This window comes from Anguilla rostrata, chromosome 14, assembly GCF_018555375.3.
Source record: "Anguilla rostrata isolate EN2019 chromosome 14, ASM1855537v3, whole genome shotgun sequence".
Lineage (NCBI taxonomy): Eukaryota > Metazoa > Chordata > Actinopteri > Anguilliformes > Anguillidae > Anguilla > Anguilla rostrata.
Genome location: NC_057946.1, coordinates 17,551,289 through 17,564,702, shown reverse-complemented (window position 1 = coordinate 17,564,702; position 13,414 = coordinate 17,551,289). Strand labels below are relative to the sequence as shown.

Genomic DNA, 13,414 nt, shown 5'->3' with positions numbered 1-13,414 from the left:
AATTTGAGAGCAGTCCGTCCACACATTATCTAGCTGTCTGAAGATGTTTTGCAATTAAGATTAGCGATGGATCGTCAGAATTGCAATTTTGTGACATGTGCCTAATAGAGCACGTGATTTTGTGTCAATATGGCTACCGGGGTCCTCTTTCCAGCTGTGACTGAGAAAAAAAATCAATCGAACATCACAGAGAGATAGCCGGTTTAACATTTTTTCTAATTCACACTTACATCTGAAGCGTAAGTCAATACACATCTCTATTCAACTGTATCTAACTAACAAACTGTGCCATGTCGTGATCTGTCCCATACCTTAGTCGTTATCTTAAGGCACTGCTAAATGTCATTCATTGCTTGATTACTAGTTAGTTAGCTAATAATCAGCTTTTTATACTAGTTAGCTAGATAGCATTACCCTTTTGTGCGAGCGTAATATTATCGGTAACGTTATATGGCAACAGGGGAACTTCGTCTGTAATGAACCATTCATTCCATGGAAGAAGGTGGAATCGGTTGACTTTCCTTTTCCTGAAGTAGCACGGGGCCCTATCAAGTAACGGAAAATCGAAGTAACATTGCTTACATGTGTGTCGGAACCAAACGTAACGTTAGTATTTCGCAGTACATTGGTCAGTACTCGTTGCAGATACCTTTCTCTTGTCTTTTTCTCGAGAGCGATATATCATAGAAGCCTGTCTGGGAACTAACTGATCACAGTGTATAAAGAATTAACCACCTAGTGAAATATCCCATGTTGTTTTTGCATATGGGAACGACCTGTTTTGTGTACGTTTCATAATTGAATTTGATTTTAAAAAATCTTCCGAAGAGCATATTACTTAATGTTAGAATATAATACATATAAATATTTTCTGAAGAGGGAATGTTAGTGGTTTACTATGTTTGTGCTACTCATTTGGATGTCTTATCTGTTTATTGTTCTGTGTTTTAGGTGACATGAATTGGCCCAGGGAATGTACAGACGATGTTAAAGTATGAAAAAGAAATAAACTGACTGCTCTGGAGGGCTGATTTTTGTTTTGGAGGATATCTGTCTGTAAGTGCAGCATCTGGAGTCTGGAACCCTGCAGTCATGCTGAGTAATCCGGTGATTGTGGAGTCACTTGTGGTGTTTTCCATTGTTCTTTGTGTCCACTTTGTGGTGTGGAACCAGCTGTCTTGGTGCTCCATTGCCTTAGCCATTCAGGCCTTCTATGTGCAGCACAAATGGGACCGTTTGCTGAAGTCTGGTGGAGCAGTATTTCAGTTTCGGCCATCGGCAAACAGTGGTATAGTGCCTGCATCCATGGTGATGCCCCTCTTGGGCCTAGCCTTGCGGGAACGCTGCGAGGCCTCTGGGAATGTGTACTTTGAGCGCTTCTCTATGGTGATCACAGTCACTGGCATGATGCTGGCACTGTTCCTCTCCCTGATTGCCTTGGGTATTACTCGACCTGTGCCCACTAACACCTGCGTGGTTGCTGGCCTCGCCAGTAGTGCTGTCATGTACACCACCAAGCAAACCCTGACCGTGTCAGAGGTCATTGAAGTCCTTGAAGTGCTCCTCATCTTTGTCTACCTCAGCCTAATTGTGCTGTACCTACTGCCTCGTTGCTTCACCCCAGGCGAGGCCCTCCTCATAGTGGGCGGAATCAGCTTCATTATCAACCAGCTCATTAAACGTTCACTCAACCTAACAGAGGTTAAAGGGGACCCCGTGAACTACTTCCTGCCTGTGGTGGTGGTAGGGTCCCTGCTATTGGGCATCTTCTTCACTCTGCTGTTCTGCTTCATGGAGTCTGAGACCTGGGTGTCCTCGCTCTTCTTCCACATGATGACTGCTGTGCTGGCCTTGGGGATCATCATGCCCTGGCTTTCATTGCTCATCCGCAGGCACCCCCTCACGTGGCTGCTGGACTTTGTCACGCTAAACCAGAAGCGGCTCTACCTGCTGGCCTACTGGGTCCTACTGGCTGCCCTGGCATCCATGGTGGTCCTGCACCAGAACTACAGGAGGGCCTCCGGTTCCAAGAAGCACCAGGCCTCCACAGTGGTTCGGAAGTACTTCCACTTCATAGTGGTGGCCACCTACGTGCCAGGACTGGTGTTTGACCGGCAGCTGCTCCATGTGGCCTCGGTAGCCTGCCTCGCTGCGTTCCTCCTCCTGGAGTACGTGCGCTACTTCAGGATCCGTCCCCTTGGGCAGCTCTTGCGGCAGCTGCTCACGCTCTTTCTGGACGAGCGGGACTCTGGGCCCCTCATCCTCACCCACATCTATCTGCTGCTGGGCATGTCCCTGCCCATCTGGCTGTTCCCAGGCCCCTGCGCCCCCAAGGGCAGCTTGCCCGGGGCAGGGGGCCTCGTGCCCTACGCTGGGGTGTTGTCTGTGGGGGTTGGGGATACCATGGCTTCAGTTTTTGGCAGCAGCATGGGGGAGATCCGGTGGCCTGGAACGAAGAAGACCATGGAGGGCACAGCAACATCCATCTTCGCTCAGATCATTGCTGTAGCAATATTCCTCATCTTCGATGGGGCCATCAACCTGAACACCAGCTACACATGGATCGTGGGATCCATTGCCCTGGTGTCACTGTTGGAGGCCTACACCGTTCAGATAGACAACCTTCTCCTCCCCCTCTACCTCTTCATCCTCTTCATGCTCTGAACTTTGCCTCAGACCCTACAGCACTGCAGTGGATTGTGAAGGTCACTTCATGATTGTATGAGTCGATCTGAAGGCTTAGCTGTAGGTGGTAGACATTTGCTGGCTTTATTTCTTAGAGTTCGAGAAAAGCCCAAAGTCATTACAGGGTAAACCATAGAAGGGATTCATGTGCTGTGGCAAAGAAGGCTAACCCAGCTGGAAAGGCCATGCAAAGAAGCCTGGCTAACCCAGCAGTGACAGCCATGCAGATGTTAACCCAGCAGTAACAACCACACAAGGAAGGATAACCCAATAACACCTGTTTTTGTATTACACTGAGAATTGTGTGCACAGGGAAAATATCAAATGTATGTGAGATTAGTGTTTCATGGGGTAAAATTTTTGTACAAGAAATATACTACTACAAACTGGCAAATGAATTGGCATTTAGTGAATACAGCAATTAATAATAATGTATTTAAAATTATCTTTTGGCCCTTTGGGTGAGAAAAATCTTGTTGCTTTTGTAGCATTACAGAGGACAGCATGTGCCCAATTATTTTACATGGTACTGTCTTTAACATAGCTGTCACACTAAGAATGCAGTGGTTATTGAGCTGTAACAGTTTCATTTGATCACTATACATGGAATGCATTACACTTTGTACACAAATTTGAGTATAGTCTTATGCAATTGCTAACCAGACACTTTTACTTTCACCAGTCATTCGCAGTGCTTATGGGCATCCATTTATACAGCTGGATTTTTACTGGAGCAGTTAAGCTGCAGTGCACTACTCTAGGGTACACCAGTTTTAAACCCCACGTTGAATAGCACAGTCTGTTGCTGTGGCTGACCACCAATATTCTGTACTGCCCTATGCTTCTGTAGGGCACCTTTGTGTCATTACTATGGATCTGCCCTTTTTACTTTCTTTGGGAAGATGTACACACCTTAAAGCGCACAGAACCTGTGAATTGTTAAATGGGAGGTTGAAATTCCCTGTTGGGGATTTCAGTTTCACAAGAGCCACAGAAACATTTACACACAGCTTCAGGATTTGAAGCTGATATAGAAATTGGAGTAAACTACCTTTTTTCATTGATGGTCAATATATTGTCAATTTTGTTGCAGAATTCAATGCATTTCATTATGTGTCGGCCTTCAGGAACAATCCAGATATTTACCAACATTTTAAGTATCTGTTGTAAATTTTAAATTATTTCTTTAAATTAATTTTCAGGTTTGTTAGTCTTCAACATCAAGGACTGATTGGTAGCCATATTTGTCTGTTTTGGCTGTTTCTCTTTGAGTGGAAGCTGGTAGTGTAATTTTGAATGCCCAAACTTTTGGAGATGCCTGCTTTATGAAAAACTGGTACATGAGCAAATCCATAAGTTATTAAATCCAGTTATATAGGCTATATACAGTGTAGTGTCTATACTTATTAGTAGACACAGCTTGCAGTGTGGGTACATTTGAAAGGTTCCTTACTGCAATTTGTTGGAGTACATATTCTTTACAATGTACACATTCCTGATCACTGAGGTCAGTGGGCAGGGCACAGTTGACTGCATTGGTATTTATGAGTACCACAGTGATCCTGATCGTGTATCTGTCTTTCCACATCACCCCTTGCTTCGCAACCCCCCAAACAATGACTGAAAGCTTCACAATGCCAAAAACCTCCATCACTATTGGGGTGCCCCCCCCCCCCCCCCTCCCCGTAATGGGATACCATATCACATTATGGAGCTTAACACTGGAATCACTAGAGTTTGTTCATTTGTTGTGTTGTGTATTCACATCCATACTGCTGATTTAATGACCAATTGTCAAGTGTAATGCTGTGAATGCAGTTTTCTTTTAATGATGGACAGTAAGCTGAGTTGGATATTGGCCTGTTTATTCATATAATTGATTTGCATTTCTATTTTAGTTGCTTTGAAATTAATATATTCTTTTTTTGCCGAAACATGGTGCACACATTATTTGGCTGCTGTAGAGTGTGATGGCTCTTGAGTATGTTTATGTTGTACAGGAGCATAGTTGGTTTAGAATATGCATGTTAACATTTCTTAGGTGGTTTGAATCTAGAACAATAATGCTGTTAATCTATTCCAGAAGGTATAAACAAATTAAGTATAGTGCAGGACTTTCAGTGTCCCTGGGAAACCAACACATTTCCCCATCCCCTTGTGTACCATATACTGGACTCATTGTATGTGACATTAATAACCATATTTTAATTAAAAGCATGAAGTGTCTTAATATCATTTAAAAGCTAGTAATCTCAAAACTAAGGAAAGAGATACAAGCTACCAGGCTACATGAGTCCATGGTATTTCTTGCACTGCGATGGTCCTATTCTAATGATGCAATTAAATGATGACTAATCTTAGTGAGTAGCATGTACTGGCCACACAGTGTAGTAGACTATATAGCCTATCTGTGTAATAGCCTTGGTAAATGAGTAACATTTGTCAAGGGTTGGGATCTGTATGGCACTTTTAAACATGGAACTCTTAAAATGTTGTCACAATGTGGAGGAGTATGTGTTAATGAAAAAGTTCAGAAACTTTAACACAATGCCTCCTTTTTTCATACAACAGGTGACACGAGTAGCTGTGGTCATTGCTCAAAACTGTGATTGATTTAGGGATTGGTCATTCAGGTGATGTTTTGGTAATTGTATTCTTCTGATTGCAGTTTTATGTCTTATTCATTTCTGGAAAAGTGTGACTCTACATAGGCTATTTGAGGATAGTAATTACCATGCATAATTCTACCACTGATTCCCATCATGCATTGCATTTTATCTATATATGAAACTGCTCTGCATCGACAAGGAAAAAGTGGAAGACAAATTACAAATTAAATTACTTAATACCCAGTAGAATGTTTGCATGATCAACTCAGTCTGTCGTTTGTTTACTATGTTATATGTCCAATTTTTATTAAGAAATTGGTTAAAATCACACTACCTGTACCTGTGGAATGGGATTGTGAGAGTTTACCATGAATTCAAGGTCCTCTTAATTTTAATAAATTGGTTTTTTTTGCAAGAGATGATGTAAATGACCATGAAATATTTCAGGTTGTGCATGAAAAAGACTGAGTAAAATTGAGTTTTTTGTGTTTATTTGCTCTGTTTCTTATTCTTGCATTGTGATCTGTAAAACACATTTTTGCCTTGGCTTCTTGGTCGTTGCTTTGCATCAGTAGGGCAGCAGAGGTCAAACACTTGTACAGTGCTGTATGGCAGATTGTTTCATGTTGAGGAACCCGCAGTATTCAGATCCACAATGTTAAATTAAGATTAAAGAACAATCATCCAGAGGAATTAAAACCCATAAACCCGTCACTCAAATCACAGCCCTAAGGTCAAAGAACTGCTGATCTCCCACCCTCCCTGTGCCTGGGAGGCAGGTGTGATGACAGTCTGGCCAATCAGTGGCACTAATCATTCAGATAATTTCCTGGGGGACAAGAAAACCAGGGCTGGATTTGCATCTGAGGTCCAGATTTGAGTATCCATACTATAGAGCAGTGCAGTAATCTAAGTCCAATCAGACAAATACAGAATAAGGTATTACAATTCAATAAATAGATAGTTTCCATAACTCTTTTGGGGAAGACCAGAAGGATAGTCAAATACAAACAGCAGAACAGGATAACTTCTGTTTGTAACAGATTGACCAGTAGCAGAATGAGATGGGGTGTACATAGGCAGTGGGCCACCAGGCTTCACATAGGCTATATCTTAAGCAGCTGTGTGGATCAGTCATTCACATTCATGGTGTGCATCATAATATCCTCTTAACATTACCAATGGATCCTGAGCCTGAAACTGTAGAATGCTCAATGTAGGTTCATCTTGGCCTTATCCATTCCAATTAAAAACATCCAGCTGTATGACCTGTGTGCGAGGTTTTCTGGCAGGGATTAGATGCACATATGCATATCATACATTGTGGGAGAGCAAAAAAAAAAAAACGATGAAAAAGGGGGAATAAAGATGTCACCAAAGAACATGTCAGCTGTATGTCTTCACCCTATTACTGTAATTGCACTATGAAGACAAAAGCCATAATTTACCCCTTTAAAGTTGCTACATGACCATTCAGTTTAATGTACCTGTGCATGCATTTTAGTATCAAAGCCAGCTTCTAGCATGATCCAGTCTGCCATAATCAGAACATATATTCAGATGTTGTAGTATCAAGTAATGAAACCGTTAGCCTCTGATACTGTTTATTCAGTGTTCTGTTTACTTGACTGAACATAAGAGTGATTTTAGCAGTGTTTCTGTATATTTATAGTATAGAATTTGCTTTATAAATAGCATGTACTCCTTTTGTATACTAGTAACATCTATCTCTGATCGGACAATGTTGGGTTTAAAGGGAATGGATGACAGAACAGGACATCAATAAATTTGGATTTATACAACCAGGTTGCTGTGGGCAGATGTCCATGCTTTTATTAACTACACAGTACTTCTCTTTTCCTGTGCCACATATTTATTCTAACAGGATTGTCTGGTGGGCCTCAAGGTATACTTAAATATTGGGCTCAGTTAAAAAAAAAAAAGGTCATCAATTAATGAAATAACTATCTCAACATAAACAGTGGTTCCTATTGTGTCAGCTCTTACTGTTTTTATTAATATTGTTTCATGATTTTGTGGTTATGTTAATAAACTTGCACAAGAAAATTAATGTTTAGATTTTTTAATGGCATCATTCTGTTATTTTCATTTCAGTTGGCTGTTCTTTGCAGGTTGTTATCTGGCTTCAGTGCAGCAATTCTATTAACTTAAAATTCAAGTGTAATTAGTAAGTGGTGCTGTCAGTACTTCACAGGAAAGTCTCAGTGTAGCTCCCACGAGAACACTGAGTGCGAGAAAGCTGCCGTTTACATTCTCGCTGATGTGGTGGAACATGGCTGCTGGTTTTAGGTGTAGAGAGGAGGGAAGGGCAGATCCTGGCTGGGTTGCAACCTGAAAACAGCAGAGGTCCTGTACACATCACAAATTTTCCAAAGACAGATCTGCAGCATTCTGCATCTAAACATATCTATCATATATGATTATTAGCTCTAGTCAGCACACCAGAGAGGGATCAAAGGCTAAGCATTACTCTAAACCAGGAGTGGCTAACCCAAGTTCTGGAGAGCTGCAGGGTCTGCTGGTTGTTGTTACTTGGCACTTCATTGATAAATTAAAGCAGTCCATTACATAGTTGATTCAGTTTTGCCTGGTTTCTTGTTTCTAAAGTGGTTGTTGGATCAAAGGTGGAAACAAATATCAGCAGGCCCGATTGTTCTCCAGGACCTGGGTTGGACACCTCTGCTATAAACCTACATTTCTTTCCTATGAAGCACTAGTACTAAGGGGTGAGTCAATGCACAATCTTCATGCATAGTTTTACAATGCCACCTATGGGAAATCCATTGTGACATTGTGCTTTGGACGCATTCCTTCTATCAGCACGTCAAAGGAACATTTCCTCAGATATCATGATGCTCAGTGCTCATCGTTTTCCCCATGCTTCTGAAGGGTGGAAAATATCTTTATTATGACTACAAGTATGTACTTCATTCAATTCTCAGGCATCCACGGGTGCCTCTGGCTCCAAGCACCAAACTTCCAAAGGACAACGAGAAGTTAGGAAATATTGTGTGTACCTATGTCTCTTTCTTATACTTTCTAGGAGTCCAGATGGATGAACTTGGCCCTCCCTTAATGCTACCCCTTGCCATACCAGGGAGGAACCGTGTATGACAGCAGGTTCCCTTGGACTCTCAGAACATACGTTATATAAAGACTAAAAGCTGGCTCCTGATTTAGAGCATCTTTATGTAGAACTAGGGAATGTGGTTGAGGTTAGAGGTTGTGTGCTTATTTATTATTCATAATATATGTTAGACATAGCCAATCCTTTACATTGATAAGTTTCACTATATGCTTATGTATTAACCATTTGTCAATCAGATTTAGAATTATGCATGTTATTAGTAAAACCTATCATGTACTTGTACATTTCAATTATAAGAAGCAGTGACTGCCCCTGCTTTTCAGTTCTGGCTTACCCACTTTTTCTGTGTGTAAGTTCCGGACTCTTTCTGCAGAAATAATATACCTTGATTTGCCTGGTTGTAATTAGGAAAGAACTCTTTCTGCCCATCATGTCCCACAATGCTGTATACTCACCAGTTCTCAGGGCTCCATTTTGTGTCCTTAGACTCCATGATGTGGAAGGTGTAAACATGACGCGAGTGGTTGGAGACGTTTTGAGCACTACGGTGTACCACCTCCCCATGGATCAGAACCAGTCCTCCTGCACAAAAACAGCATGTCAAAGCCCATTCCAAAGATTTCCTAAATTCATCTCAGGCCTGCCCTCTGCACACACTGACCCCAGGTAAGCTGCGCATTCACCTAACCTCACCCCGACATGCTCTGTACACAATGAGCCCAGATCAATCTCTCTGGAGATACTGACCCCTCTTGCATACAACATGTTCAACTTTATGACTAATCAGCACTCAAAGTGCACTGGACATGATTACGCAACCATGACGTGGCTCATTTCATTACCTTTTGAAGCATTTCCACTGCTTTTTCATTATACAATAGAACTGAGAATTTTTTTGAGAATTTCTTTTCTCCTTCCCCAAGACAAGGGTGTCCCTACCTTTCTTGACTGGTGCAGGGACAAAAAGCTTGTCGTCATAGTTCTGCTCTGTTCCAACAAAGTCTGTCAAAGGGAAGGAACCTTTTGGGGTTCTGACCATTCGCCTTGTGATCCCATCTGAGGTTGAGAATGAAAACAAACTTAGCGAGCTTCATATTTCAAGATATATAAAGTTTGATTTTACTCCCCAATTTGGACTGTCCAAACAATTTATAACAGCTCAGACAAGCATGTGTCCCCCTCTGAAGCATTTTGTGACAGCTGCTGCTTGTATCACACCAGAGTTCATAAGTCCGGCTCCCATAGACAGAGGAAGACATTTCATATGCAGCCGAACACAACTAACATGCAGCCTACATTTATTGCTATCTAAGCAGCAAGCAAAGGCTTTAAAAAGTGTCTGTACAACATTTACGGAGATTGTATAGGATTCAGTTTGGTGTTTTTAAAAGGCACTCTGACTGGATAAAGCCTGAGATGAAGCATGACAGGTCTGGGGGATTCCGAGAGTATTTCTTACTCTTGTGTGACCCAGGAATGAACCACAGACAGCCATTTTGCAAGGTGGCATCCTCTAGTGCAATCCAAAGCCCCATCACTCTGCCCAGTGGCTCTGTGTACAGGAAGGTGGCATCCTGATGTGGAGTCACTACAGGACAGACACAAGAGTTCAGTCTTCAGTTTTCTTTATTATTATGAAAATGTCCCAGGAATAAATGTGTTAATTTTCTCAGTTTCACAACTATTATGTTTAACTGAAAATTGTTTATAGTGGAAATTGTATTTTCTATAACCACATTCAAATGCAGTCATTATCTGGTTCTTTAAGAAAGCAGAACTGACGAGACAAATTCCAGTATTGACCATTGACGACATTATGTCAAGTGAAAGGTGGATTTAATTTAATTATTAAATGCTACCTGTCTGTTTTACTTGACAAGAAATCAAGAATGTTTGCCTTGAGGCCTCACTTAATGAAGATGTTTCAGGCTGAAGTTAAAGTGAAATGAGCCAGACAATTAGTTTGAGTAGGTCCATATATCTCTGTTTTGCAGTGGTACCATGATACCACTTCAAAATGATGTGCATGTATGAAAATGTTCCTTACCTTCTCCTCCAATCCCAGGTTGCTAAAAAACAAAGTATGATGTGAGAATGGACAATACTAGGGTTTGCACATGGCAGACAATTCTAATGTACTTTAATTCCTGTTATTATAAATGGAAATGTTCAAAGTGAAATCCCTGGTCATTCAGGAGATATAGGACTGTCTGCAGAAGCAATGATGGTGATCTTCATTTTCTTCTGGTGTAGGTGCAGCATGCATTTACCCTGACTCAAAAACCCAATAGGACAAAGACAGGGCATTACTGTACCTTGAATATGTACATACTCTGCAAAATCACAGGACTCCTTAAACCCAGCTTCTTAACCATATTCTGGGGGAACAACAAAAAGCAAATTATTTTTCATTTCAGCCATACTCAAAACTAAAGGTGCAGTATATAAGTTTTTTATTCATAACATTTTTGTTTATATATGGTCAAATTTCCTTCGCATTCTGCCAGATATCAATAAATTATCTCTAAGAAAAAAATCTGGTCTCCCTGACTGCCCCAGGCTCTGAAATCAGCCACTCTAAATTTCACCATGCCTGAATCTTACCAACCAATCAGGTAAGGAGGCCAATCAGGACAGACTTTTCAGCAATGGCTAGAGCTCAGGAACTTGAAGGGCTTTAAAAGCGATGCTGAGATTTCAGTATTTCTGCAGGACAGGTAATTATCTTGAAAACCTAAGGCTACCTTTACATAGCCATGTCTTACCTGAACCTTTTGGGAATGTGTTACATTTTTATACAGAGGTTCATAAGCATGTAAGGCTGTAGAATGAGAAAACATAAGTATGTCAGCAGAAACCAGTAAAGATTCCACAAATACATACATAGTATCAGAAATCTGGCAATATTCCATTTTTAATAGTTAAAATAAAAGTCAGACAGAAAATGCCACCACTCACCATGTCCAATTTTGTTCAGAGAGCATTCTCTGGCCACATTGAAGTCTCCTAAATAATCAGAAAGGTAATTGATGCCATATTTTCAAATCCATCTCAAGTATTTAATTTGACTTTAAAGGCAAATTCCAACTGTAATGTGTATCATTTACCTTTCTCATCAAAAACACCTTTTTCAAAGAAGAACCGAATCTTATCCCCACTGGTGATAAAATAATCAGCGTTTCCCTGGAGGAGCAAATATCAGGTCATCTGCTCCTGTTTTATTTTTTAATACAAGTGACTTCTCAATGTAAAGGTTCAATGATTTTCAAACAGAAATTTGATTTCTTAATTAGATGGTCTTGTCACAGCTTCCAAAGTCAAGGAAAATGTGTTCTAAAAATATCTGCATTCTATTTCTATCACAAATTGTTTATTCTAGAGGGAAACAGTGATATGGCCTCAGAATCAGATAAACTTACCTGCATCTTTAAGATACAGTAAATGGCCAGATGCATGTAAAACAAAGTGCAGAGCACGTTCATACATGAATTAAATACAATCATGATGTGATTGTTTGTATAATTCAGAGTATTCAGGTTTAAGGCTTCTTAATGGTTAATCTTTTATTTATTTATTTAAAATCAGGGGTACCTGGGTCTTCAGTTGCTCATCGTGAACAGTTGAGAACTCGATCCTGCAATGTTGTGGGACATCCATCCTCTCCACAATCTCACTCATTCTCTCCCTTAGCACATCGCACTCCTCTGGGTCCAGAAACCCCTCCAAGACGAGGTACCCATCCTCCTGGTACTAACATACAAACCAATGCATCCTCGATTCCCAGCTATAACCATAGATCACCATTGTCACAATTTAGGCTATAACATAGCCTACTCATTAGGGCTGGCTGGTCATCTTTCTCACTTCACTGTAATCCCACTATTGTCTAACAATCAACTTTAAAATAATCTACGACTATTTATGGATTACCATGCAGTACATTTTGCTAATAAACACGTGCGTCAAAGTATCGGAGAGTTAATTCTCCATATACATTTCAAATGTATTTTGCGCATTGTATTCAAATGGAAATATTGTAAGTAGGCAATTCGTGTTATTGTTCAGTTAACGATGTTTATGCAATTCGTGTTATTGTTCAATTAATGACGTATATCCGATTAAACATGCGACGAAATACCAAAAAAAGCCCTTATTTAAAACCTGCAAGGTGAAGTTACGTAACGAGCCAGTGGGACACTTAGGCTAGCGGTTGCACTATGTAGCTACTAGCCTGTAGGTTATGGATCATTTTTTGAAAGATTCATCAGCGAATTTTAAAGCATGTAATCATGTAGCCTAATTCACCACAAAACTGGAACAGATACGCAGATATTAAGCTACTATTTGCTCTCTTACAAGAGGCGACGCTGTTAGTAACAACAGTTAATTTGAAAGTAATGTTAGCAATTCGTTACATGAAAGTCAAACGGCTTGTATCCGTTTGATAAAACATGCACGCACACCAACCTTTTCAACGTCTTCCGCTGTTATCACACCCATGCTCTCCATTTTAAAAAAATTCTATCTTCCCGTATTTCCCTGGTCTAAACTCTCCCGAAGCGGCCACGTGAGTCACGTCAAACAAGCTTAAACTGTAACTTTCATAAGCCTATAGGCCTAATAGGCTTTCAGACTTTAACCCATTGCTGAATCCGAGGTCAACGGTTTGTCTGCCATTCATTTACCATTCACAGTCTACTTCCTAACATCCTATGCACCTTAGTAAACATTTCAAATGAAAAACTGTTGATTAGAACAGATAAAGTTAAGTGTCGCCTGTAATTTAAATGAATAAATTGAGTGTGCCACCCCGTGACAGAAAACCATACACACCTCTCTCAGCAGCTCTATAGGACCAGTCCAAGGTGTCCAGTCCAAAAAAAAAAAAACCTATGATTAACTGTCTATTAATCCATTCCACAAATCATTTTGTAAATAATCATCACAGATGATCAAACTTTTCAATATCATCCCAGACCCTGTGTAAGGGAACAGTGATTAGAGAGGTGGG

At 40.6% G+C, this 13,414-nt stretch overlaps 2 protein-coding genes across 6 annotated transcripts; one reads left to right on the top strand and one right to left on the bottom strand.

Moving 5' to 3' along the window:
- The first annotated feature begins 28 nt into the window (after positions 1 to 28).
- On the top strand, positions 29 to 5,786 carry dolk (dolichol kinase). Of its 4 annotated transcripts, none has more exons than XM_064308683.1 (3): positions 29 to 239; positions 461 to 552; positions 952 to 5,786. In XM_064308683.1, exon 3 carries the CDS (start codon positions 1,093 to 1,095, stop codon positions 2,662 to 2,664), a length of 1,572 nt encoding a protein of 523 aa, XP_064164753.1. In that variant the 5' UTR covers positions 29 to 239; positions 461 to 552; positions 952 to 1,092; the 3' UTR covers positions 2,665 to 5,786. The 4 variants fall into 4 exon arrangements, with proteins under 4 accessions (XP_064164753.1, XP_064164752.1, XP_064164751.1 ...); XM_064308682.1 differs by having other exon boundaries at positions 461 to 606; XM_064308681.1 differs by having other exon boundaries at positions 461 to 628.
- A 1,575-nt stretch (positions 5,787 to 7,361) lies between these two features.
- Positions 7,362 to 13,030, bottom strand: phyhd1 (phytanoyl-CoA dioxygenase domain containing 1). 2 transcript variants are annotated; one of them, XM_064308685.1, is made up of 11 exons: positions 12,871 to 13,030; positions 11,995 to 12,153; positions 11,511 to 11,586; positions 11,362 to 11,409; positions 11,169 to 11,224; positions 10,719 to 10,781; positions 10,451 to 10,472; positions 9,863 to 9,991; positions 9,343 to 9,459; positions 8,859 to 8,985; positions 7,362 to 7,646 (listed from the first exon to the last, which is right to left on the bottom strand). In XM_064308685.1, exons 1-11 carry the CDS (start codon positions 12,910 to 12,912, stop codon positions 7,601 to 7,603), a joined length of 885 nt encoding a protein of 294 aa, XP_064164755.1. In that variant the 5' UTR covers positions 12,913 to 13,030; the 3' UTR covers positions 7,362 to 7,600. The 2 variants fall into 2 exon arrangements, with proteins under 2 accessions (XP_064164755.1, XP_064164756.1); XM_064308686.1 differs by having other exon boundaries at positions 11,995 to 12,187; positions 12,871 to 13,027.
- Positions 13,031 to 13,414: the final 384 nt, after the last annotated feature.

Coding starts and splice junctions, on each gene's coding strand:
- dolk (XM_064308680.1), top strand. CDS start 1,093: ATGCTGAGTAATCCGGTGATTGTGGAGTCACTTGTGGTGTTTTCCATT.
- phyhd1 (XM_064308685.1), bottom strand. CDS start 12,912: ATGGAGAGCATGGGTGTGATAACAGCGGAAGACGTTGAAAAG. Junction 10,473..10,718: donor AGAGTATGTACATATTCAAG/GTACAGTAATGC, acceptor TTTGTTTTTTAG/CAACCTGGGATTGGAGGAGA. Junction 7,647..8,858: donor AAATGGAGCCCTGAGAACTG/GTGAGTATACAG, acceptor TGCTGTTTTCAG/GTTGCAACCCAGCCAGGATC.